General features: G+C 57.6%; 3 protein-coding genes across 6 annotated transcripts; 1 reads left to right on the top strand and 2 right to left on the bottom strand.

Moving 5' to 3' along the window:
* The first annotated feature begins 1,348 nt into the window (after window positions 1-1,348).
* Window positions 1,349-3,246, top strand: AMIGO1 (adhesion molecule with Ig like domain 1). The gene has a single exon (XM_016223450.2). The coding sequence runs from the start codon at window positions 1,698-1,700 to the stop codon at window positions 3,156-3,158; it is 1,461 nt and encodes a 486-aa protein (XP_016078936.2). The 5' UTR covers window positions 1,349-1,697; the 3' UTR covers window positions 3,159-3,246.
* Window positions 3,247-8,672: 5,426 nt separating this feature from the next.
* On the bottom strand, window positions 8,673-14,719 carry CYB561D1 (cytochrome b561 family member D1). 3 transcript variants are annotated; one of them, XM_087828001.1, is made up of 3 exons: window positions 14,519-14,719; window positions 14,036-14,073; window positions 8,673-13,519 (listed from the first exon to the last, which is right to left on the bottom strand). In XM_087828001.1, the coding sequence occupies exons 1-3, from the start codon at window positions 14,664-14,666 to the stop codon at window positions 13,016-13,018; spliced, it is 690 nt and encodes a 229-aa protein (XP_087684127.1). In that variant the 5' UTR covers window positions 14,667-14,719; the 3' UTR covers window positions 8,673-13,015. The 3 variants fall into 3 exon arrangements, with proteins under 3 accessions (XP_087684127.1, XP_087684129.1, XP_087684128.1); XM_087828003.1 differs by having other exon boundaries at window positions 14,571-14,638; XM_087828002.1 differs by lacking the exon at window positions 14,036-14,073 and having other exon boundaries at window positions 14,571-14,719.
* Window positions 14,720-16,005: 1,286 nt separating this feature from the next.
* ATXN7L2 (ataxin 7 like 2) lies at window positions 16,006-24,712 on the bottom strand. 2 transcript variants are annotated; one of them, XR_015716125.1, is made up of 11 exons: window positions 24,586-24,712; window positions 22,628-22,693; window positions 22,179-22,283; window positions 21,574-21,784; window positions 20,993-21,282; window positions 20,337-20,419; window positions 19,715-19,968; window positions 18,685-18,880; window positions 18,442-18,563; window positions 16,769-17,967; window positions 16,006-16,146 (listed from the first exon to the last, which is right to left on the bottom strand). XR_015716125.1 is itself a non-coding variant. In XM_087828000.1 (11 exons), exons 1-11 carry the CDS (start codon window positions 24,710-24,712, stop codon window positions 16,132-16,134), a joined length of 2,262 nt encoding a protein of 753 aa, XP_087684126.1. In that variant the 3' UTR covers window positions 16,006-16,131. The 2 variants fall into 2 exon arrangements, 1 of the variants encoding a protein (XP_087684126.1); XM_087828000.1 differs by having other exon boundaries at window positions 17,175-17,967.
* Window positions 24,713-25,038: the final 326 nt, after the last annotated feature.

Genomic DNA, 25,038 nt, shown 5'->3' with positions numbered 1-25,038 from the left:
TGCCCTCGCCCAGTGCCTAACCCCCAGGAACACAGACTGTGACCAGCTTCTTGGTGCTTCAAGGGCCGCCCTAAAGAAGACCCCGGGCCCTTCATCTTAAGGATTCGGTAATAGAGAAACTACAGTGCAGTCTTGCTCCAGGAGGGGAGGTGACACAGCCCGCACTGGTTCAGAAGGGGCAATAGTGGCCAGGCCCCAGGGATGAATGGCCCCCCAGGCTGGGAAGGGTTTTGAAGATTCCAGGGATAGAAACCTGACCCTGGCCTGTATGCAGCCCCTGGGTGGGTCAGTGGGTGGGTGTGCGCTGTGTCAGGGGTGGAGTGGGAATTGCTGAATGGTGTCTGAGGAGTGGGATCCTGGAATCTGCACAGGCGCCGAAGACCTCCCCTTGCCCCCACTCCTGCCCAGCTGAATTGCAGACTGAGGGGCTGTACCCTTCCTTGTTACCCCAAAGGTGGTGGAACAGTGGCATCAAGACTGCGGGGAGGGGGGGGGCGGGGAGGAAGGCCCTTTCCCAAATCATTCCCCAAATTTTGGAGGCTTCGCAGCCCTAGAGAGAGGGGAGGGGGAACCTAATGCATTTCCCGCCAACACTGAGCTAGATCTCTTTAATTTGTAAAATTAAAAGGCGCGTGACGCTCCTTGCCCAGGAGTCAGCTGCAGCGAGTTCACTTGGAGCTACTCTTCCTGGGAGCGCTTTGGGGCGCGGAGGAAGGCGGGGGAAGCGACAGAGGAGCGAGGGGCGAGAGTCCCCCGTCTCCAGGTGGGGACGGGCCCCGACGCTTCCCGGGGCGACTGGGCGGCGCGCGGCCCCGGCCCCGACACAAACACACGCACGTGCGCCCCGCCCCCGCGCGCGCGCGCCCCGAGGCTCCGGCGGCGGCGACGGGCACGCGCGCGGTGCTCGCTGCCCCCACGCCGCTCCCTGCGCTCGGATCGCGGCGCCTCGCGCGCCCCGCAGCGCTCCACGCCGGACCCCGGACCCCGGCGTGCAGGGTGGGCTCCCGCGGGCGCGGCGGCGCAGGCGGAGGCGCCCGGGAAGGGGCGCAGCGGCGCCCGGCGAGTCCCCGGGAGGCGATGTCGCTGGGCGCGGGCCCCTGCGCAAGGCGGGCGCCGCGACAGGCCGGCGGGTGAGGCGCAGCCGGGGGAGGCCGCGACGGAGCGCCCGGACCCGCCATGGGCTGAGACTCGTCCTCGCCGAGCAGGTGCAGTGACCAGAGGTCCCGGGGGGAGCCAGCCCCGACAGGCCCCGGGGACCCTCAACCCCTACATGGCCCGTGCCCTGCTGTCCTTCTGTCATCGCCTCCCCCCCCACCCCAAAGGCCCTGCACACCCCGCCTCCAAACCGCAACCTCTGTGGAACCAGCCATGCCTGACATCCCGGGCATGTCCCCATCCTGCACTCCTGTGCCCCTGGCCCAGCAGGCCCTGTGTCCACCTGCTCCTCTGTCCCAGTATTTTGAGCCCACTGCCTGCACAGTGCCTGGGAACTACTGCATCTCCTCCTTTGACTCCTAGCCCAGTGCGGGTGGGGGCGTGAGGGAGCGGGTCCTTCCCTCCATTGGTCCTGGTGACCATAAACCCATCCTCTCTCAGGCCAGTAGTGAAAGTGACCCTTCTTTACCCCACCAGAACATGCTTGGGTGACTCCCTCCCAGATCCTCCTGGTGGCCTTCCTCGCCCTCCCCAGTGACACTATGCAACCCCAGCGTGACCTGCGAGGCCTCTGGCTTCCACTGCTGTCCTGGTTCCTGGTGGTCTTTGAGGTGGCCAGAGCCGGCCGGCCGGTGTTTACCTGTCCTGCCGCCTGCCTGTGCGCCAGCAACATCCTCAGCTGTTCCAAGCAGCAGCTGCCCAACGTGCCCCACGCCTTGCCCAGCTACACCACCCAGTTAGACCTCAGCCACAACAACCTGAGCCGCCTGCGGGCGGAGTGGACCCCCACGCACCTTCCTTACCTGCACTACCTGCTGCTGAGCCACAACCACCTGAACTTCATCTCCTCGGAGGCCTTCTCCCCAGTACCCAACCTGCGCTACCTGGACCTCTCCTCCAACCAGCTGCGGACACTGGATGAGTCCCTGTTCAGTGACCTGCGGGCCTTGGAGGTGCTGCTGCTTTACAATAACCATATCATGGCGGTAGACCGCTCGGCCTTCGAGGACATGGCCCAGCTGCAGAAACTCTACCTGAGCCAGAACCAGATCTCCCGCTTCCCTCTGGAACTGGTCAGGCTCCCCAAGCTCACACTCCTGGACCTCTCCTCCAACAGGCTGAAGACCTTACCGTTGTCCGACCTGCAGAAGCTGCCTGCGTGGGTCAAGAACGGGCTGTACCTGCACAACAACCCCCTGCACTGCAACTGTGAGCTCTACCAGCTCTTCGCGCACTGGCAGCACCGACAGCTGAGCCCCGTGGTGGACTTCCAGGAGGACCTGCACTGCGTGAGCGCCAAGAAGCTGCACAGTGTTTTCAACCTCAACTGCAGCGAGTACAAGGAGCGTGCCTGGGAGGCCCACCTGGGTGACACCTTGACCATCCATTGTGACACCAAGCAGCAGGGCATGACTAAGGTGTGGGTGACCCCCAGCAATGAACGGGTGCTAGACATGGAGGCCAACAGCACAGTGACGGTGTTTGAGAATGGCAGTCTTCACTTCCAGCGGGTGCAGGTTGAGGACGGGGGGGTGTACACCTGCTTCGCCATGGGGGAGACTTTCAATGAGACACTGTCTGTGGAGTTGAAGGTGCACAATTTCACCTTGCACGGACACCACGACACCCTCAACACAGCCTATACTACCCTGGTGGGCTGTATCCTCAGTGTGGTCCTGGTCCTCATATACCTGTACCTCACCCCCTGTCGCTGCTGGTGCCGGGGTGTCGAGAAGCCTTCCAGCCACCAAGGAGACAGCCTCAGCTCTTCTATGCTTAGTACCACACCCAACCACGATCCTATGGCCGGTGGGGACAAGGATGATGGTTTTGACCGGCGGGTGGCCTTCCTGGAACCTGTTGGACCTGGGGAGGGTCAAAATGGCAAGCTCAAGCCAGGCAACACCCTGCCGGTGCCCGAGGCGACAGGCAAGGGCCAGCGGAGGATGTCGGACCCGGAATCCGTCAGCTCGGTCTTCTCTGATACGCCCATTGTGGTGTGAGCAGGATGGGTTGGTGGGGAGATTCTGCCCCAGGAGAGGTAATGCACCCCTGAAGGATTTGAGGGGATGGAAGAGAGGGCTGGCTGCCCAAGGGAGTGGGTTCCCCCTGACCTTGAGAATCGGTCACGGGTACAGCAGAAGGCAAGAGCCCAGCCGGGGTGTGGCTGCCATGATTTTCAAATATGGATATATCAGTCCTCAGGCAAATGCTACACCCTCCCCAGAGCCCTGGCGTGTGTCGCGTGGCGGAGGAGGAGGAGGAGCATGTCCGGGTTGGTGGGAATGAGGAAGGGGTGGGGGGAGGAGCACAGTCCCTAAACTTCGAGGTCATCCCTAGCTCCTTAAGAGAAACCCATTTGGGGGGAAAATCACTTATTACCTATCTCTGCCCACCCATACCTGTGATGTTGGGTGTGTTGGGGAGCGTCCACGGGAGCTGGGGAAAGCTGTAGTATCTTCTCTGGCCAGGAAGTCACATTTCACAGCAGAGGCGCTTGCAGACCTTGGGAGAGATGAGTCAGGAAAGGGCTGAGACCTCAATCAGTAGCGCTCCCCAGGCTGCTGGGAGACTTTCCCCAATGCCTTCGTTTCCCCGAGGAGCCTGGCCTGCCGCCCGTAGAGATGGCAGCCAGGTGAGATGTGGTATCTGTGCCCTGTCCTGGGACCAGTGGCACAGAGGGGTCCGCGCCACAGCATAGGTGCAGCACAGAGCTTGTAGGTGGGGCGCGGACTCCAGGTTGGCTAATTTCCTGGCTGGTGAAACTGGATTAGCATTTAGTTCCAGCACCTGTGTGTCAGGCCAGGGCGGGGGCTGCTGAAAGCAGAGCTTTTATGGACGGATGCCCGCCACAGGTGTGGGGTGGGGGGCACTTCACACAAGGACCAGCCTCTCTTACGTAGCATCCAGCTGGTCCTGCCTGTCATGTATGCCATCTCTTCATTCAGTCTCCTTATCAGGCTCAGGTGGGATTCTGAGCTTTCCCTAAATGCTGCTCCGCGGAGGGTAGAGTCCTGGGAGGTCTGGCCCCAGCCGGGTTAGACTGGGCTTGGGGACGCAGGTATGTATCTCCTGTGTTGACCAAGCTGCCTTGCTCCTCTCGGAACCCCTGCTGCAAAGCCAGAGCAGGGGATTCCGTCAACGTGGTCTTTGCCCCAGAATGGTGGTTTGGAATGTGGCTTAGAGTTCTGTGTCTCCACGAGGTTCCAGGCAGCCTTGTAAGAGACAGTTGGTGGCACTGAACTCTGCCACCCCCAGCTCTTTTAGCCGGAAGTCTGTGCAGGCCAGAGGCACTTAAGAACAGGCCACATTCCATTCCATCCAAGGCTACAGAATACTTTGGGGATGGAGATGGCCACTCCCTCAGACTTCTCCCTGTAACTACTGTAAGCTCTGGGAGATGGCTGCTCTGAGCTTTGTCAAGGGCACCAGCAGGGCAGAGGTGAAAATGTTCTCTGACGTTGGTCTTTTTCAGTCTGTCCCCTCCCTCTCACCAAGTTCCCTGTCCAGTGGAAGTTCTCCAGATCTTCTGACCTGCTCCTTAGGTTCTGAGAGTTGTTTACCTGCGGGTGAGGGCTGCTTGCTGGGAGGGCCTGACTCCCACTGCCTGTTAAGATTGGGAAAGGGAACTGGGAGGCCAAGGCTGCTGTCCACCCTTTCTTAGTGCCCAGTTTGCTGAGAGGTGCAGCATTTCCCTCAAGCACTTGCATGCTCATAGGTACGCACGCTTCTAGGTACGCATGCACACAGCGCCTTGGCTCCCATCAGGACAGGGATTCTTCAGTCCCCACTAAGGTCCATTTCTGAATGGTCTCCACCTACGTGCACAACTTCACGTGATTTTCTTGCCCTGTAGGAGACAATGATCACGCCAGGCTCCCCAGATAAACTCTTATATTTTAATTAATGCTGAACTCTGAAGCTTCAGCCACATCTCTGTGGCACCAAGTAACTTCTCTGCAAGGCCTGGGGTTAGGAGAGCCATAGGCTGAGGACGTGGGGAGAACGGGTGGTGAGGAGCTAGCTGGTTCTTCAGACGCTCAGGAACCTTCCTTGGATTAAAGATGATAGATGAGACATAAGTGGACAACGAGGTCAAGGACCAACCCAGAGGAAACTGGCAGGGGACCAAGCAGCTGTATTGCTCTCCCTCCGTTAGCTGCCCTGGTAAGACAGGGGCAGGAGGGTAAAGTTGGTTAAGTTCCAGAGTCCCGTGGGGATTTTGTTCCTGAAGCTGGAGGACCCTGGACTCCCTGCTCACTTCCCAGGGAGCCTGGGAAAATCTCACCTTCAAGCTGGAGCGTCCCCTCCAGGAGCCATCTAGGACACTGAACATCTTGAATGTCAAATGACGCAGGCCTTCTGGGCTGCTTTCTAGCTGAGTTCCTGAGGACAAGGAGGGCCATTTTCTTCAGAAGGTCAGCCCACCTTGGGTAATAAGAAAAGGCCCTGAGGCTGTAAGTCTCCCTGCTCTGTCCACTAGTTTGGCCCTAGTTTGAGAGACTGGTAGGTGTGCCTGGCTGCCCCCAAAAGACTGCATGGGTCAGCCTCTTCCATGGTTTCAGCTGACAGAACCCAAAGGTCGCTTTCTCCTGGGGGACCAAGTACTCAGCATATGTAACCTCCCTAGAGCCCTGTGTAGGAAACCGCCAGGCTCGGTTCTAAGAACAGGCTGAGAGATCACCCCCTCCACTCCACCTCCCCACACCCATAAACCAGACATGTCTCCCAGGAAGCAGATGTCCCTGGAGACAGTTTGACACGGTTCGACAGTCTGTCTGTGACCATTTTTCTTTGCCTATTTTTATGGGGCTCCTAGGGAGGGGCCAGGAGAAGGTACACCCCAACTGGGGAGGCAGAGACAACTGATTCGTTTTTCTGTGTGGTCTTTCCTCTGTACTTCCTCGTAGTCCTGCTGGCCAGGTAGGCTGGCTTCCCTGTGTCCAGGACCCTGTTTCCCCCCGTGTGTACCCAGGCTTGGAGCCTCTGGGCTCTAAAAACTAGACAATGATCATTAAACCTGGCTTGAGTCTCTGTTCTGGCGGAGTCTGTGACTGGTTCATTTCTCTTTTCAGCCTGTGGGTGGGGCTCACTGTACCTCAGAAGGGTGTGGCCTGTGTAGGGAGAGAATATTTCAGTGCTGCCATATGGGCTCGGGTGGAATCCACATCCAGGCATTAACACAGACCCGGGGTCAGCACACTTCTGTAAAGAGCCAGATAGTGTGCTGAGCCTCGCAGGCCATGGTCTCTGTGACTACTCAGCTGTGCCCAATGTCACAGGAATTCCAGACAGTACATAAATGGATGAGTGTGGCTCCATTCAGGCTCTTTATGGACATTGAAATGTGGAGTTCATATCATTTTAACATGCTTTGAGTTTCTTCAACCATTTAAAGAGTAAAAAATCTTATTAACTCACAGACCCTACCAAATCAGGCAGCTGGTGGGTTTGGGCCAGCAGACCATAGTTTAGATTCTCTAAAGAAATGTCACAGGCATCTTAGCAGGAGAGCCTGAAGATAATGAAGGTGTCCTGGATCCCCAGGGAGGAGGCTGGCCTCCCTGCAGAGCTCTGTGAAAAGTCTAGAACAGCCTATGAAAGGTACTGTGGGAAAATGCTCAGACTGGGTTAAAAGAAATGGTGGGAGCAGCTCACTTTAACAATATTTTATTGCCAGTATACTTTCACGTTGTAAATGATGACCGTCTTAGTTTGGCTAAAATCTGTTCGTCTAGTGGGCAGGTTAATAATTCTTGACAGTTCCCGTGTGCTCGGCATTGCGCAGAATAGAGAGACGCCTTCCCCGCGTTCTTGGTAGGCTGAAGTTGATTCTACTGAACTCTGAACATGCGATTCTTTGGCCACTCTCGGTTCTTCTGGAAAGGGACTGTCATGGTAGATTCCATAATGGAAGAGGAAATGGTGTAAGGAAAAAAGAAATGAAAAGAATCCCAATTGGAGAAATTACCTGATTTCTTCCACTGATAAAATCTTGACCAAAGGGCAGCCCTCCTCTGTCTGGAACCTTCACTGTCGTCTTGTCTTGGGGAGGAGCTACCACAGTGGTGAAGCATGGAGACACCTCACAGCCACAGCAACCTTGGCAGTCAGTGAAATGACAGATGTTGATGCTAGAGCACCACCTGCCCCCCTCCCATCTACATGTATAATCATTTTTCATCTTTTCAGAGCAGTTTTTGCAATGGCCGAGTTTGGCCAACAGGATGAAGCTGGTAGAGAACAGGCCTGGGGCAGACTCCTGCGGGTGCCCCCCTCTTTTGGCCCATGTCCAGCCCTGCTCTGAGCCTCAGAAGCTCTGATACTCCTTTCCCCATCACCCCAGGGAAGCCCATGGCTGCATCCCCTCCCGCTCCCCAACCACTAGCTTCTGGCCGAGATGTGCCATTTGCCTGCCCTGCCTGCAGCGCTCTGCCTAGCTCTCTCAGGTGGCCCTTCGGGAGTGGACGAGGCTAATGTGACAGCCTTGCCTCTCTTCATCCTGGTCTTCCAACTCCTTCCTTTTCTGCAGTTGTAGCTCTTGGATGGCTTTTCTTGTCTCCCAGGAAACCAGTGATGAGGCTTTACTTGCCCTGCCCACACTGCAAAAAAGGCTTGGGGCTGTGCAGTGGCACAGTGGGCTTTTCTGGTCTGGCCACAGTGAGCTTGCTGGATGCTTCCTCTCCCGGGGATTGAGAGAAGGCAAAGCAGCTGCCACATCCAGCCCCTTCATCAGGTGGAAAATATCAGGTGATAAAGATACTTAGACCTGCCCTGAGGCCTTCCAATCTCTATCACCCAAGTTACTGTCCCAGAACCAGAGGGCGTGGACCCATGCCAGAGAGGACTGTCAGTGAGCCAGGACGTGGAGCCCTGCAGGGGGACATCCAGGTGCCCTCCAGCGCTGGCACACAGAAAGTCAGAGTCGGTGACCCCAGAGTTAGGACGGCATGTCTGCACATGCACAAGTAGGTGCTCACACATGCACGCAGGATGGGGAGCATTGTATCTGGATGGAACTTTGTATCTGGGTGGTGCTTTTCTCCCACCTCCCTGTCCCTCACTTGGCCGGAGTTGGCTTCTGGTGTGGGTCTAAGCAGAAGGGCCTAGCCGAGTCCTGAGCATCCACAGAAAGCACTGTGGGGGAATCTGTTTTAGAGAGAAGGGAGTTGGGGTCCCCTTATGGATACTTAGTGAGAGAGCTGAGTCCTCTGGTTCCAAAGAATAGCCTGAAGTAGTTGCTTAACCAGCTTTCAACAGAGGTTTAAAAAAATCATCTGGGAAATTCTGACAACAGCAGATAGTTTAAAAACTGGGACTTCTGCCCTGGCTGGGTGGCTCAGTTGGTTGGAGCATCGTCCTGTGCACCAAAAGGATGCAGGTTCAATTCCCGGTCAGGGCACATACCTAGGTTCTGGGTTTGATTCCAGTCCGGGTGCCTACGGAGGCAACCCATCAGTGTTTCCCTCTCAAATCGATGCTTCTCTCTCTCTCTCTCCTCCCCCCTCCCTCCCCCCCTTCCTTTCTCTAAAATCAATGAAAGTATATCCCCAGGTGAGGATTAAAAAACAAACAAACTGGGACTCTTACTCCCTGCACAGTGGTGACTAGCCGAGCCTTCTGGGTGGCTGGGCAGGGGAAGGTCCTCTTACTGGAGGTAATGTGTGTGCTTAAGCTTAGCCAGGAGCTGGAGACAGTCCAGTTCAAGCCACTCCCAGGGCGGCCCAGGGGCACTGCCCCCTGCATGTCAGCTCTGTCTTCCCTGTGCCTGTGCTGGGGAGAGTTGCTGAGACTATGCCCACAGTGCCCGACTGGTGTTCCATTCCTGGATCCTGGGGCAGAAAAAACAATTCAGATAAAAGCGCGAACCCTGAAGCCTCTGCTCTTCATTCCTGCTTCTCTGTGTCTACTCTGGGCAGGCTGCTGGCTATTCTCAGATGAATGGAATGGAAAGTATCCTTCCCATAATTTAAAATTTAAACAGAACTGCTTTCTTGGGATTAGTGTGTGTGTGTGTTTTAATTCCAATAAAGTGCTTCGAGGAGGAGGGGACTCTGACCCTACTCCAAGACTCTGAAACAAGGACAGAAAAGCCTATGGACAGCCGGGGCAACATCTCAGATCTGTGTCCAGCACCCGGCATGGAGGCCGGGGCGGTGATGCTCAGCCTGTGGCACAGGGGAGGGCTGCAGTGCTCTGCTACTGCTCCTCCCTCCTACCCTGGCTTGTCTGCTCTGGTTCCCCTCAGAAGAGCTGAAGTGGGCGGGAGACCAACTAGCTCCAGGAACTCAGGCTGGACCAGGGGATAACTGACCCCCCGATTTCCCATCAGCGCCTAGACTTGAAACCACCAGGCAGGCAGCAAGCTTCGGAGAGTCACAGACTTGGTGGCATTCCTGGCAGGAGTGTGAGAGCTGACCTTGCATCCAGGAGGAGGAGATGTGTCTGTGTTCCTTAGATGGCCAGCGTTACAACCCTTCTGAGACCTGGGTCCCCTAAGTGTCATTACCCATAACTGTTTACTGCCTCCCTCAACGAAGCAGAGCCTGAGCCATACAGAGAGAGAGAGAGGACCAGAACCAGAAATGCCACCTGTTCACATGTGTTTAATGCTTTGAACTTTCCAGTGTCGGTTAACACGCATTCCTCTCACCCTCACAACATCCCTGGGAGGTAGGTCGCAAAGTAAGGGATTAGCTCATGGCCACACCTGTGCTAGGAGTAAACAGCCGGCAGGTGTGCTCACGACACGCGCACTCTGCCAACCAGAACGGCCGTGGGAGCGTCCTGCTCCCTGAGCCTGCAGGGGGCCACCAGAAAGGCTGTCAGTGGTCAGGACCAGGGTGTCCCCTGGAGGCCAGGTAGACAGAAGGAAGGGCAGGAGTACTAGCAGGTCAGTGTCGGCAGCTGCCAATGCCACTAACTACCAGCGTCATCGGGGCACGCACCATTTTCTACATCTTGACCCTCATCGGGTAAAAAGCCTTATCGGTTTACTCAGAGGCCTCTCGGGCCCACTGCCAGAGGAAGCAGCCTCCAGCCACGGCTGGGAGGTGAGAGTCCTGGCCTCTGCTCCCTCCCACAGCGCCTCCCATTCGGACACCGGGCAGCCCGGGAAGAGGGGGGAAGAGGGGAAGGTGAGGGCTGGCTGACTCAGCCTGTCAGAGCTCGGAGGTCTGGAGCTGAAAGGCCCGGCACCGTTCAGCTAATGATTATTATTAACACTGAACAGACCTTGGCAGGGCAGCCAGCTGGCTCCGGGAAGACGCCTGGATCTCCCACAGCGAGGTTGAAAAACAAGACCCACGGCAGCCAGGCATGGGGGCGGGAGGGTGGGGACAAGAAAGAAGGGACAGGCCAGTGTCAGGAAGTGGGGTGGGGTAGTCTGCCCTGTGAGAAGGTGGGGAGAGGAGGCCCAAGCTGGCAAGAGATACCAGCCTACCTTTGATGCAGCTGAAGAGCAGAGAAGGTGAGGCTGGTGGACTTCCCCAGACGTAGAGCTCCTGCCATTCAACAGCCCCACACCCTGGCCATTGTGGGACTCAAGGGAAGGGGAGCTTCCAGAAAAGATGGGGGCTGGGGGCATCTTAACCCAGAATGGTAACCCTATTACCATCTGGGTCTGGATACAAAAACCTCTATTTCTAATGTCCTCAAGGTTGAGTTTGACTATAATATTTGGAATCAGGACTTAGGGAGCCTGATATGCAAATTTGTGCAAATGAGTTGTTTGTTTTTTTTTTAATTTGAGCACCCTGGCTTTTTTTAAAAAAGGCTAAACAGTCTGACTAGCAGCTTTCCTTAGTCGGGACAAGGGCAAAAGAGCAGCCACGTGTTTCTCCCCGAAAGCCTCTGCCTCTTCACTAAGGCGCCAGCTAATACTCCAGATGGGGAGACACTGGAGTGGGGGCAGAGAGCATGGGGGGAGGAGGCACATGCAGCCAGCAGCCACCGAGATCCCAGCTGGAGGATGGGTACCCTGGCACCAAGGGCTAATGGTTGTCTAGCTGCTGCCCCAGGGTGTGCGGGCAGGTGGTGAAGGAGGGAGAGAAGCAGAGGGAAAGGGAGGCAAGTCCCCCCATAATCCAGCCAGCAGGGAACGGCTCCTCCTGGTGACCCACTCCCTATACTGCAGCCAGGCCAGCTAAACAGACCACCTGTGCCCTCCTCTGCCCTCTGCCCTCCTGGCCTCCTGGTCAGAAAGGTGACAGCTGTGGCCCCTTCTTCCTGCAGAATATAAATGACTTCCCCCTTCCTCCCAGGGCTGGGAATAGACATCAGCTGGCACAGCCCACGCAAACTGCCGGCTGTCAGCCCGCCTGCCCACCCGCCCACCAGCCCCCGAACCACCTGGGAGGAGGCAACACCTCAGGCAGGCGCCAGCTTTCTGGCGTTGCCTACTGAGCTCTCAGAGCAAGCTGGGGAACCTTACCCGGCCGTGTCTCCCCGCTGCGGACAGGGCGAGACTCCCAGCACTGGCTGGGACGGGAGGAGAGGAGATGGGATGCCTGATCCAAGCGACCCCAGATGAGACTCCACACTGCAGGGCCCCCTTCAGATGCTCAGGGTCTAGAGAGCTCCTGGGAGATGCCACTGACCCGGGAGGAGCCCGATCACATTTAGCCAGCCTGGCATCCAGCCCTCGTTGCTGGGGGCAGTCTGGGGAACAAGTAGGGGTCTCTCCAAAGAGGGCCTGGCCCTCATTTGCCAGCTGGCACCAAACTCAGCCTCCTGCTGGGCCAAAGAGCTGGCAAGAAACAACAGTGAGGAAAACTTAGGTGATGAGGAAGAGGGATCTTCCCTAGATCAGAAAAGCCCTGCCCCACTTCCAGGGCTCTTATTTTGTTCTAAAACCTTCCAGATAGCTCCACAAAACTATGTGCTAAGGCAAAAACCTGAGCCCAAGTCTGGCAAAACACGAGGTGCTCAGGACTCCTTCGCCACCAAGAATGATGTCAGAGGAAGGAGAGCAGCCCTGTCCTGCTGCCCGCAAGCCCAGATCCCAAGGTGGGTTAAGGAAGATCTTAGCTGGGCCAAGCAGCCCAGCTAGGAGCCAAAGGCTTGGGTAAGCCAGTGCCCTTTGCTCTCCCGAAGCTTTAAAGTGACTTTAGTGCCTTTACTGTCTTGGAGGTCAGGAGACTCTCACCTGGGCCCTTTCCCTCCACAGTGCCTGACCCCTTGTGCCCTGGTCTGGGGCAAAATCAGCATAGATTCCCGGCAGGCCACAAGGGAGACCTGTTCCTCCATAGTAAGGGGATGATGGATGTAAGAATTACACCCTGAGTATTCTGAGTGGTCCAGCCCACGGTCCAGAGCTGGAAGGTGTTCTGTGACATCAACCTGACAGACACTGAATGTTGGAGGTCACTTAGAAATGCTCATTACACAGATAAAGAAACCAAAGTCCTGAGACATGTGACTTGCCTAAGGTCACACAATAGAGCCTATGCGGACCATAACCCATAAACAAGACCCAAGGGCCCTGTCCACTACACCATACTGCTTTCTCCCAAGTGACTCAAAGAGCCCCAGCCGCCATTCATAAGCTACAGGAACCCGACCCTGCATCAGGCATGCAACGGAGAAATGACTGCACCACCATCACCCAACCCTTCTGCCTCGCACCCGCAGTGTGGTCTTCAGGATCAACTCCCCATCACCTTTTACTTGAGCCCAGGATGTTTCCCCGTTTCAGTTCCACTGAGTCATCCGTCAGCAGTAGTAGTGGGTTTCTGTAGTCCCAGGCCCAGCTAAAAGTATAAAAACCATACCACTTCAGAAGTGGAGCCCTTGAAGATCACCAAAGAAACCACTGAAGTCCAAGGTGAGTGTGCCATCTAGATTCAGAGTTCGGAGAGAATCACATTTCCGTTTTCTTCCTCGGCAAGTAGGAGCTGGAAATCTGATGCATGATCACCAGGGCTGGAAAGAGGGGCAGTGCCAGGCACAGGTACCAGGCTGCACCTTTGATCTGGGCCTGGAACCACACTGAGTACATGCCCAGGAGCACTGTTACTGTAGCCATCAGGTAGACCACCAGCCCACATGTCAGATGGTAGAGCTTGAGGCGAGCCACCCTTGAGACCCTGGCTGCCTGGGGAAAGAGGAGGCAGAGCCCACACAGTGCCTGGCCCCCAGTGGCCAGCAGTGTCAGAGCCCCTATCCAGCTGTGCCAGGACACCAGGTGGGACAGCTCACTGCGGGTCCTGCTGGCGACGATGAAGCCCAGGCCCAGGGCTGCACAGAGGATGGCTAGGGTCTGCCCCACCCAGTGGAATCTGATCCGGGCCTTTCGGGAGCAGAAGAAGAACAGGGAGTGCTCAGGTGAGAAGAGCAGGATGGCCTCGGCCATGCAGACGGAGAACTGTGAACAAGGAGAGGGCCAGTGAGCCTGAAGCCCAGCTTGGAGGCCTAAGAAAAAGGAGGTGCTCTCATATATCTAAAAAGGGGGACAAAGGGAGGGGGCTAAAGAACTCCCACCAGGACCTCCTGCGCGCAGGTCTCTGTCATTCAGGCTGACATCCAAGTCCACACCCCTCCCCACCCCCTCAGACAGTCACTCCCATTTCCTGGCCAATGGAAACAGCAAATGTTAAAAACTTCCTCCTGAACTTTGGGGGAAGAGTGACTGGGTATTACCCCCTCCACTTCCTCCTTTCAGGCCCTTGCAGAGAAATACCTTCCACCCCCTCCCACCCCCATTAGCTACCTGACACAGCACAGCCCTGTGTTTCCCAACCTCAAAGGTTGCAAGGAAAGTTGGAGCCCTGCCTGTTTCCCCATCTCTATGAGCCTTAGCAAGGCTGAGCCTTCTGCAGGCTGGATGTTTCCCTAGGGACATAGCCATACAAATCAGCCGCATAAAGAAGCCCAAACTCACCGCCAAGGCCATGAATACAGGGTGCCAGGAGAAAAGACCTAAGAATCAAAGAGAACACACTGACGGCTGGGCACCATTGTTTCTGCCCCTGAGGCTGGCTGGAGCCCGAAGAATCTGGCCACAGGGGACAGGTCAGGGTACTATCCCCAACCCTAATCGGAAACCAGGATCTCAGGGCAAAGTGGAGCAACCATGAGGCCAAACCCACACCAGTTCAGCCTGGGTTCCCCACTGGGCACCTCGCAGCTGTCAGCCCGGTGCCCCTAGACCGGACCTCAGCCTCCCTCCCCGTAGCCTCCGTGAGGGGCCCTGTTAATGAGGAACTCGTGAGTTCGGCTCGGTCGTCGGCCTCTCCTCCCCTGCACCCAGAGCCCTGCCCCAGCCCGTCCCTGCTCTGCACGGGTCCCCACGGACGTCTCCCGGCGCCCCCAAGCGCGGCCCCTCGGCCCCGCCCCTCCGGCCCCGCCCGCCTCGCACACTCACTGGTTCCCGGCCGGGACAGCACAGTCAGAAAGATGGTGAAGCCCAAAGTTACCAGGTGCGCCAAGATCCCGCTGCCTCTCCGCAGGCAGCGGGTCAGTCTCGACTCCCTCGCTGGAGCGGGAACCAGGCCCACCTCCAGGACCTGCATGGCCGGGCCGGGCCGGCGCGCACTCCCGGCCGCGGGCGCGTCTTCCGGGTTTGCGTCCGCGGAGGCGCGGCGGCTGCGGGACAGGCTCCGCCCCACCCGCGCGGCGGTGCCGGGCGCGCCCACAGCGCCATCTGGAGGCCGGGGGGAAAGCGAGCCCCCGGCAGAGCTCCGAGGGTGTAGGGCACTGGACAGCTCCCGGCCCACTGAGTTTCTTAAGCCAACCTCAGGGTATCTTTGTCTGTAAGGGCTTATGTCTCATGTAGCCGGTGGAAAATACACTTATGGCAACTGATGTCACCCAGACCCCAAATCACAAGTTTGCTACACTGAACCAAGACTGTGGAACCAGTAAATATTGGAATTCCCTGGCTGCCCACTCTCCTACCATCCCTTCTTCTGTCTCGTTAAGGGAATGAGTCTCCCTGCTTTAAAGCAAGGAGACAAAAAGGAAAGGACAAGGGAAAAAACAGTGCCCAGTGCCTAACTGAATTCAGGTTTGAGGACCAACAATCTGATACTCTTATCTGCACAACAGTTGTCCCCAGTGAGATAAATGGAAGAACTAGGGCACTCCCAGCCCCTGCCGCCTCCACACCATCTGCTCAGCCCTGGGGAGCCAGGCGATCCTAAGGGACCAGGGCCTCCCACACCAAGAGAGCTTTGTAAGTGACTGTATCATTTCCCTTCCTGCCTCCCAAAAAGGTGTGGTTCAGCTCAAGGAGGCCTACCTGGGAGAAGCTGTACCCCTTCCTTAAAGGCAAACCCACAGGCTAGGGAGAGAGAGAGAGACCAAAACAGGCAGGGACATTCTGAGAACAGTTACCAACTCAATACAAGCTCCCACAGTGGTGGAGAAAATGAGGCTGCTAGTAAGAGGCAGGAACTGAAGAAATGAAGCAATAATTCAGAGATACCATGGAGGCCAAGGGTTGCTGTAAGGCCATGAAAGTGCCACAGCTGACTTCCACAGATCCTCAGGGCCAATATCCAAGAGCAGAACCAGAGGTGTGGCTCCCCTCCCCTTCAAGCTCCCTTCCCAATGGGGCTGGAGTTGGCTCTGGGATCAAGATCCTGGGGAGCCTTGCTTGCTCAGAGCCATGCCTCATCATCCTGCCTGGAAAGAAGATTCCCAATGATACAAACCCCAGCCATTTCCACACTGTTTCAAGGGACAAAGAGAGGGAAGCTGGAGTCTGGCTATCCATCATCTCAGCCTCCTGGGGTATGGTAGGGGACAGTAAGGACACTCATTTTGTTACATTTTTTCCCCCCTTCCTTTTCTAAGTTTCTGTTTTTATATTTTCTTAGCAGCTGAACAGAACAGGGAGACAGTCTTGAGGTATTTTAAAGTTTTTTTTCTTAAAAAAAATAATATAAAGTTATAAAAAGCGGCAGCAGCCTGGGGCCCGGATCTGGAGGGGAGGAGGTGCTGGCGGCTCCATCGCAGTGGGCAGGCACTTTCTTGTTAATGGGCTTTTGACTGCAGGGAGACAAGAGGCAAGAGACAGGGTCAGGCTGGGGGCCTACGGGTTGTCCTACTCAGTGAACTGTGTGGACCACAAGAGCTAAGGCTTGATTTCCTCCTGCTGGCCTGGTGAGTAAAGCTGAGCAAGGGGAAGGGTGAAAGCCAGCCCCACAGGGACAGCCTGGAGAACAGCCATGCACACGTGTGCACACACAAGCACTTAGGCCTGGGCAACTGCCACACGCACCACTCTCAAATGGGTACCAGAGGTGTTGGTATGCATCTGGCCCATGCCTAACCCAGGAGAGCATCCCTGCTTCCCACCCCCAGTAACTCCCTCCTGGCTGAGATCCTATGGATGGCTCCTGGCATGCTATTCGGGGCTCCATCAACAGAAGCAAAAAAAAACACCCTGGCTGCTGGCTTTACCAGAAACCCTAGAAAACTTGCCTGGCACCTGAAAACCTAGAACTGGGTACGTGTGCAAGGTGGGCATGCACACATCTGTGGACCTTGAGTTGTGTCCCTACTCTTCCATGCCCTGATGCCCAGAGGCAAAAGCAATGAGCAAGACCGACCTACCCACCCTGCTCTGCAGTGTTTAGGCCACAGCTTAGGGACCCAAGCTCAACCTCACCTCCCAAACCTTTCTTATCAGAGTTCAGAGAGTCCAACTTCCTTCCCTTCAGGGAACAGAGGTAGCTCCAGTTCCTGGAGTGAAGACCACAGCCAATTCAGAAAGTGACCCTTTGATTATGACAAAAGTGGGGGCTGTGGGAGGGGGAGGCAGAGGAAGCATCTCTTAGGCTGATCGAGGGAGAGGGCTGGATAGCAAAAGGTCCATCAAGCAAAAGCTGGGGTCACCTTGAGATGAGCTGACCCACCTCTCCCTAAAGATGGCCCAGGAACTCCCTCAGCCTGCCCCTTCCTCCCTTCCCTGCAGTTACTCAGCACCTTGTCTGTGTCAGGTTCCCATGGTGCACTGCACCCGCACCCATCCTGACCCTCCCCTGCCCATGCTCTGCAGGGAGCTGGGCGGCTACCTTCAGTGTAGAACACTTCTCCTCAAAGGCCAGGGCTGGACCTGGCTTCTTGCGGCGCACAGAGCAGGCTGCGTCGGCAGGGGGGCCAGTCTGGCAGTGCTTGGCCTTCACTGGCCGGCAATAAGTGGCCAGATTTTTCCGCTTCTTGGCTACCTCCTCCTCAGAGAGGCAGTTGGTGGGCAGGGCCTTGGCTGGGAGTCCAGCAGCTCCCCGGTTGTCCATCTGAGAAGCCTTGACTGGTGTGGCAGGCTGAGGGGAGCCTCGACAGTCCAGGGGCCCTGCCCGCTTCACTCTGGGCCCCACCGTCCCATTGAGCCCCATGCCCAGTGCGGTTTTAGTCTTGGCCGAGAGGCCCCGGCAGCTAGCAGGTTTGCCTTTTCCAGTGGGCTCCAGGATGCAGGTCCGTTTGAAAGTTGTGGGGCCAGGGGACAGCTTTCGCTTTCGGGAGGGCGCCTCCACCTCGGCCCCATCCTTGCTTTTGGACGACTTGCTGGCCTTTGAAGGTGGGAGCCTGCTGAAGGACGGGGAGGGCGTGTTGGCAGGCAGTGGCGAGGTGATGGCCTGGCTCCCGCCCATGCACTCAGCCTGGCTGCAGGCAGCTGCCACACTGGGGGAGCCGGCAGGGTAGCTGGAGACAAGGCTGTCCTTGGTGGGGGGCGTGGAAGCTGGGCAGGCAGGTCTAGGGGGTGGGCCTGGAAGGTGGGGGCAGCTGCTTGTAGAGGATGGGCTCAGGGGAGCAGGTAGGGGGGAGCTGGCAAGGTGGGATGGCGGCTCCGCCGCCGGTGGGATCTTCCTGCAGCAAAAAGAGAGCGACACTGTCATGTCAAGCAAACAAGAGGGCCTCTCCACCAACAGACACCAATCTCTGCCCCACCTAGAAATGGCCCAAAGCCCTGGCAGTGCTGCCATCTGCTGGGAGACGCTGGAACTGAGGCTTAGGAAGAAGGCACAGGGACAGATACGAATGAACTAGGATAGAGATCCATTAATAATATCATTTTTAAAATGTCTGAACAGCCCCTAACCCTAGTTACCTAAAAGGTACTGGAAGTGATGGATAAGAGTCGAGAGTCACTCCCAGGCCACCATTCATGCCCTGACTTAGCCCAGCTCCAAGCTGCCAAATTTCCCCACCTCTTCCCTCTGGCTGGGGTCTCCCTGGCAAGCAGCCAAGCCACATCTATGGGTATGTGTAAAGGATTAGGGCTTCTGGGGCCCACCTATGCCTGGGGCCTGGGGAGGGAAGTTCTGAGCCTGGGAAACTCACTTCCACATGTGTGAGCTGAGATGTCTTTCTAGCATGGAGCTCAGTGCCGAGCAGAACCGGTCCAGCCTGCGGCTGAACACATAGCACCCTGGACTCACCAGCCGGCTCCCAAAGGTGCAGAACTGGAGACAGAGGGAAGGTACATGGTTAGTGGGCCCTGAGATGCAGGGAGGGTATCGGCACACACTGTGGGCAAGAAGGGCTGGGCCACCCCCAACCCCAGGACCCCACCCAGGTCCTTACCGCCTGTGGCCTGGGGGGCCGGGTTGCATAATGGCAGTCAGGGGGGAGGTGGAGGTCATCAGATGTCCCCTCCTCCTCACTCTCCTCGCTGGAGGCCTGGGCCCCACCCCGGGGCAGGGGGAAGGGGAACAGGCCTGGGTCCCCATCACCACCACAGGGGCCTTCATCATCCAACTCGCTCTCAGAGGCCCGGGACCTGGAAGGGCCAAAGGGGATGTGAGGGCCATGTGACAGGAGTGGGTCAGGGCAGGGGTGTCCCTGAACCCCACAAGCTCAAAAAGCCAGGGCAGACACCCTGCTGGGCCATCAGAGAGGAAGGGAGGAGAGGAAGGGAGGGAACAACAGAGCTCACAGAGTAAGAGCCAGAAAGATCAGGGGCCACGTTCCCGCGGGATTCTCTCCCCAGCCCCTTCACTTCCCAGGCCCTGCCTCCTCGGGGGGAAATCTGCTCCAGATTCGCCTCCTCCAGCAAATCTTCTGAGTTTAACTGCACCCAGCTCTGGTCAGCCCAGTCAATTCTCTCAACCCCCTTCTCGCATCACATATTCCTGTGAGCCTGTCTGGGAGCTGAGCCTGTGTCTCTGTCTGCCCCTCCTGTTACAGGCAGAGAGGCGTGTGTGTCTCCTCCGGCAAGGTAGGCTCTCCCCAGGGTCCAGCGCAGTCTCTGCACACGAAGGGGCCAGCAAATGAATACACAGTAGGACCGCCTCGCCCAGGACCCTGACCCTTTGGGCTCCCTGAGCCTTTCGGCTCCCCAGTTACGAGTTTTGGCCTGTCGGAAGCAGCTGGGAAAACGTTTTCATCCTGGGCGTTGGAACTGGCACACTACTGAGGTGGGGGCACTGTGGCAGGCTTGGTTAGAAACAGAGTCACCCACTTCCGCACCCACCGGGACCCCAGGTCTCCTCCCATGCTCGGGGGGCGGAGTTAGTAGCATCTTCCAGCACGCTCCCTGGGACTGTCTCCAGGGGTCCCTGATGGCTTGGGGCCAAGTGTCCCCAGGTGAGATGGGGCTGGATCCTGGATGTACCTGGGCAGTGCACAGTATGGGTAGGTCTGCTTGGCACGAGCAGAGAAGGTGCTGCTGGGAACAGCCACCACTGCGACAGCCGGGGCTGAGGCTGGGGGCTCCTGGGAGGGGCGCTCGAGAGCTGGCTCCTTGCGCCCAGGGCTCTTCTCCTTGGGGGACTCCCCCTTGCGAGAGTTGGCCTTCAGCTCCGCCACTAGCACGTCAAAGTCCTTAGCCCGGCCCTGGACCTCCCGGCGCTGGTGCACCGAGTGGATCTAGAACACAGCAGGATGGAGGGGTGGGGAGGGGAATGTGAGCTGAGCAGGGGTGAGGGGCAGCCGTGTGCTCTGGCCTGGGCAAGTGGAGAGAGGGGGGGTGTGAGTGTGTTTGTGGGTGTGCCTGTGTGTCTTTGCTTCACTCCCCAACAGGGCCAGAACCCTCCTTCGGGATGGGGGATCTGGAAGCCACCCCATGCCGGCTGCCCCCACTCTAGGCCCCCTGGGGGCAGCCTCCCCTCCCCTCACCAGGTCTGGGCTTCACCCCGATCCTTGGAGCTGGATCTTGGAGAACATCTAAGTTCTTCTTCCTGCCCAGGGCCCACGTCAGTGAATCCTCCCTGCCTGTGCGGTGGGAGGGGCATTACCTTGCAGGTCAGCAGGCGGGTACAGATCTTTTTGGTCTCCGGATTTACTACCCCACACTGCCTGTTGAGGTCGAACTCCTTCCCTGTCGGGAAAGCGGTTCCAGTGAGCCCCAAAGCCATTTCCAGTAGGCCTAAGGGAGGTGAAGAGCCCCCAGCCCTCCAGTGTGAGGCTGCAGCCTTCCAGAGAAACATCTCCAGGTATCAGCAGCTCTCTCCTGGGCACAAGAACCATCCCTGTTCCCATTCGCAGCCCAGGCACTGCTTTTGGAGACTCCAAGCCCCAAATAGGGCAACACATATCAAAACACAACAGCAGTCAAAGACATCTGGGATGTGAGGAAAGCCAGCTGTGGGAGGAGTGATGCCCTGGGTATAGGTGAGAAAAGATACAGTCACCAGCCCATGGTGAGAAAGCATAATTTCACCTGTTTCAGCACAGGCTCTCTTAGCCTTGATTGGAAGACCTGGCTAGAGAGAAGCTTCCCTGAGAGTAAGCAGCTCAAATGTGTCCATGTCAAGGGATGACCAGGGGCACCTGCACCCTAGTGACCCGTGATGATCAGGTCCTTTCCTTTCTGCCCCACCTCCACCAGGTCCAGGGACAGAGCAAGGGTCCCCACTCTACCTTCCTGACCCCTAAGACCATGACTACTCACGAGCCATCTTCCGGTGGGTTTTAGGGGGCAGCCTGGCCCCGCCAGGCTCCTTTTCAGGGGGGCTGCCTTCAGCCCGGTGACTGGGGCCCTCGCTGGGGGTTATCTTGCCAGGAAGTTCTCTGCCAGGAAGTTCCTTAGAAGGGGGCACCATGGGGGGTTTTCCAGGGGAGTCCTTGGTGAGGCTGCCCGGCTGGCTGAGGAAAGCAGAGGGTGGGGCCACCCTGATTCCATGTCCATCGGGCTTCGGGAGACCGGACATCTTCTCCAGATTCACCACAGGCACGAAAAGGCTACACATGGAGAGAGGGTGTGGACTAGGGGCAGGGAGGCTGGGCCTGGGGCCTGGGCTCTAGCCCAGAGCCAAATCCTTCCCAGCCCTGGAACTTGGGTAGGCTCCAGCAGGGATGCAGAACATGGGAAGAGGGGACCCCATATTCCCTGGAGCACGCGGAGGGGGCTGCAGGCAGAGCCGGCTGCCTCCTGATGCAAACAGCACCCAGCGCCCCACAGCTGCCTCCATTGGTCAACCCCTCCCTGGGCCGGGGTCGGGCGGTCTCTGGGAGTCTCCAGCCTCTCCTTACCAGAGGTTGTCCTTCTGGCTCTTCTCAGGAGGTTGGTGGCCACGGCTCCGGGACCCCTGGCCCTTCTCCCTGGAGGAGGTTTTGGTGGAACCTGGGGCCCTACAAGCTGGGCCCTGCCCATTCACTACATGGCATTTCTGAGAGCTGGCGGGGGCTGGAGGTGGGGGTGGGGCCCGGGCGTAAAGCTTGCTGAGGGGCCCATGTCTTCTTTCTGTCACCAGGAGGTGGAGAGAGCAATGGAGGTGAGTAACCAACTACCTCCTTCCCAACCTGCTATCCCTGCTCACAGACTCACCACAGAGAATCTGGAATTTAGATTTCCAATGTGCCTCCTTCCCCTCGGAATCTGAGCCTTCAAGACTCAAAATTCTAGGACCCAGCTTCCTGAATCTCTCAGCTCTTCCTTCCCTCAACTCCACCAGAAAGAATGGCTGGAAGTTTGCTCAACCTATAACCCCAACCTGCCACGATCTTATGAAGCCACCCCCAGGACCTTCCTATCCCCAAGGCCCCCTTCCATTACACGCATGGCCTCCCACTGCCCCTGACCTGGGAGCTCCCGGCCCAGCTGCCCTGCCCCTTGTCCTCCCTAGGGCTCCCCTCACCGCAGTGCTTCTGGAAAGCTTGAGGCTTCACCACCTGGCTGCAGTGGTTACACACGACCAAATAGAAGTCGTCATGCGCAGGGCAGTGCCCGAAGATGGACATGTCTGCAATGACAGAAGCCCTCATCACTGGGGCTGGGGACCCCAGAGCTTCCCTGTAAGATCGGTGAGCACTCCCACTCCACCACTTAGAAGACACTTCCCCTCCCTGCTGGCATGATAGGCTTTATGCTGAGGCTCCCAGAGTTCAATCTAACCAGTCCCTAAGAATGTGGGCTTTCAGGTAAGTGGGCATCAACCCCCTATGATCAGGATCTCCCACAACAGGTCCCAGCAGCCAGGTGAATGGGCGAACTCAGACCTATCACAGTGAGGACCCCAGACCCACCCCTCCAAGCATGTGGTGGAAGAGGGGAAGGCCCCCAGCCCTAATGTGTACTGACTCCCACCTTCTTTAATGAGGGTCATGGCATCCAACTTCTTCGTGCTTTTGTTAGTGTCCTCCAGATCAGCCCCTGGAGGAGAAACACAGCTCAGAAGGACCACCCCCTTCCCAGAAGCCCCATCTACCCGACCAGGGCCTACAGCCAGGTAGTAGGAAGCCCACACTCCCAGACAAGGTCCTGATGCTCAGGACCACTTGGAGAACCTTTAGTGGGTCATTCTCCAGTGCCCTTTCTTCCTTCATCTGCTACCTCTGGAAGGGGCTGGTCCCACTAGGAAGGATCCAGCCATCTTTCTTATAGGCCCTTTACTTCAAGGTGAGATTCAAGGTTCCACTGCCAACTACTTAAGTGACTGTGGGTAACTATCTTCCCCAGTGAAATGAGAAACACTCCTTAACATATTTTACTATAGATCCCGAGTCCCTTCTTGAGATTTCTTAGTTGGGTCCTTTCTGCTACTCTGTGGCATCCCAAACAGAAACTCTCCCAGGTCCCCATCCCCATGAACTCAATTTTGTTCCACCTGGGTTACCATGGCATGGTCAAAGTTACACCAGTTTCTCAGGTCCTGCATTGGTAGGATGGCCACAGAGCAGAGAAACTGTTGTCTTGGAGTCCTCTGGCATCTTCAAAGTTAGCCTTGGTCAGTGATACAAGCCCCTTCCCTCTTTAGGGGGGTTTTGGGCAAGGGTTGCCCTTGTACCTCTCAGTTTCTAGGTGGATGACAAAAACACCTTAGCTGTGCAAAGCAGCTCTTTCCCCCATCCCCCTACCTTACTCCTCTCCCCTCCCTCCTCTACACCCCTCCCTGTCCCTTGAAAAAAAAAATCAATTCTGAGTCACCAAACCCGGCTGATTCCATTTCCGGTTCTCAATGCACCCAGACCCTGACAATGGCCCCATCCTCGCCCACCCAGCATGGGGCAGTCCCTGGTAGCCTGGGCTCCCACTAAGGTCTGCTCCAGACACCTACTAACAGATTTGACCCTTTCTGGGTTGAGAAGACTGCTGACAGTCTTATATAATCTCCAGAAATGAGGGGTGGTGGGTTAGGCATGCAAGAGACAAGGGGCAGCTCCCACTCTCAAGTCGGTTAAAATGCAGCGATGGACAGAACTGAGCTGGGAGTCGCACGTCTCAGAGAACAAGTGTCATCAGAGACCGCATGGAGCGGTCCTCCTCCACCACCTCTTCTTACTTGCAAACTTCTTCAGGGGCGTGATGCTTGCTGTCACCCCAAAGGCCACGAGGCCAGGTGCTCCCTGGGGCCCAGGAGACAAAGATCAGGAGAAGGGGGCTGTCAGCCCGATCACCAAAGGCACCCAGAGGCCTGCAGAAGGTGGGGTTCAGGGGAGAGAGCCAAGAGGCAGGGCAAGAGGCCCGGGAAAGGACGGTGGGTTGGAGGCATGGATGGATGGACAGAAGGAGGGAGGAAGGGAGGATGGATAGATAGATGGATAGGTCGACGAACTAACGCGGAGGAGGAGGGGGTCCAGTAGCACCGCAGCCGGCAGGCAAAAGCCGAAAAGGAACAGGAGGTGTGGGGCAGAAGGCGAAGGAACAAGGGGGGGCTGGGAGGAGGGCACAGAAGTGGGGTGCGTGGGAAACACGTGGAGAGGACTGTTGCGGATGGGGAAAGCCCGAGGCAGGTGCAGGAGGGGCGGAAGCTGGAGGACAGCAAGCAAGAAGAAAGATAAAAGCAAGCACATGTGGGGACAGGTATTGGGCACCGGCAGAGACAGAGGTGGGCAGGGTGGGCTGCGGGCGGTGAGCCGGCGCTAGGACCCGGAGGCGCGGAGGAGGGGAGCGGGCGGGCACTAGGACCCGGTGGGTCCTTTGTTTGGGGGGCCGGGGAGCCGGACGGCGGCTCCCGTCGGCAGCTCCCCTCTGCTGGCGGGGACCCCGAGGGGGGGAGGGGAGACAGTGATGGGGTCCTCGGACTCTAGGGGAGCTTTACTCACCGTCGGCCGCGGGCAGGTCGGCCCGTTCCACCCACGAGCTCCAGCTCTGTCCCGCGAAGTCATCGAGACTCGGCACCCGCCGCTCCAGAGCGGCCATTGCTGCCGCCGCGCGTTCACGCACCGCCATCACCGCCGCGGACGCGCGCCCGCCCCGGCGCCGCCGCCGCGCGGCCCCCTCCCCCCGCCCCGCCGCGGGCACGCCTCCCCCGCCCTCCCACCTTTCCAGCTCACGCTCTGCACAAGCGCAGCGCAGGTCGCCGGCCCCTCGCCCTCCCTCCCTCAGAGCCTTCTGGGAAATGTAGTCCTGGAGGAGGCGCCGTTGCCTCCCGAGCCTGCAGCGAGACCCCCTCCGAAATGCACAATTGCTGGAGGGAAAAGATGCCAAAGCCCTGGGACCCCCGCTCCTAGCCCTTGTGCGCACATCCTTTCTGCTGCCAGCCCGCTCTCCCAGGT

Source organism: Miniopterus natalensis, chromosome 19 (genome assembly GCF_054644295.1).
Source record: "Miniopterus natalensis isolate mMinNat1 chromosome 19, mMinNat1.hap1, whole genome shotgun sequence".
Classification (NCBI taxonomy): Eukaryota; Metazoa; Chordata; class Mammalia; order Chiroptera; family Miniopteridae; genus Miniopterus; species Miniopterus natalensis.
This window is presented reverse-complemented; position numbering and strand designations above follow the sequence as displayed.

Excerpts from the sequence above, each read along its gene's own strand:
- ATXN7L2 (XM_087828000.1), bottom strand. The coding sequence starts at position 24,712 with ATGGCGGTGCGTGAACGCGCGGCGGCAGCAATGGCCGCTCTGGAGCGG. Across the intron at positions 21,283-21,573 it reads AGCCAGAAGGACAACCTCTG|CCTTTTCGTGCCTGTGGTGA; the intron begins GTAAGGAGAGGC and ends CTCCATGTGTAG. Across the intron at positions 18,564-18,684 it reads GGCCCCCCAGGCCACAGGCG|TTCTGCACCTTTGGGAGCCG; the intron begins GTAAGGACCTGG and ends CTCTGTCTCCAG.
- AMIGO1 (XM_016223450.2), top strand. The coding sequence starts at position 1,698 with ATGCAACCCCAGCGTGACCTGCGAGGCCTCTGGCTTCCACTGCTGTCC.
- CYB561D1 (XM_087828001.1), bottom strand. The coding sequence starts at position 14,666 with ATGCAGGTCCTGGAGGTGGGCCTGGTTCCCGCTCCAGCGAGGGAGTCG. Across the intron at positions 14,074-14,518 it reads GCTGTCCCGGCCGGGAACCA|GTCTTTTCTCCTGGCACCCT; the intron begins GTGAGTGTGCGA and ends TTTGATTCTTAG. Across the intron at positions 13,520-14,035 it reads CTGTATTCATGGCCTTGGCG|TTCTCCGTCTGCATGGCCGA; the intron begins GTGAGTTTGGGC and ends CCTTGTTCACAG.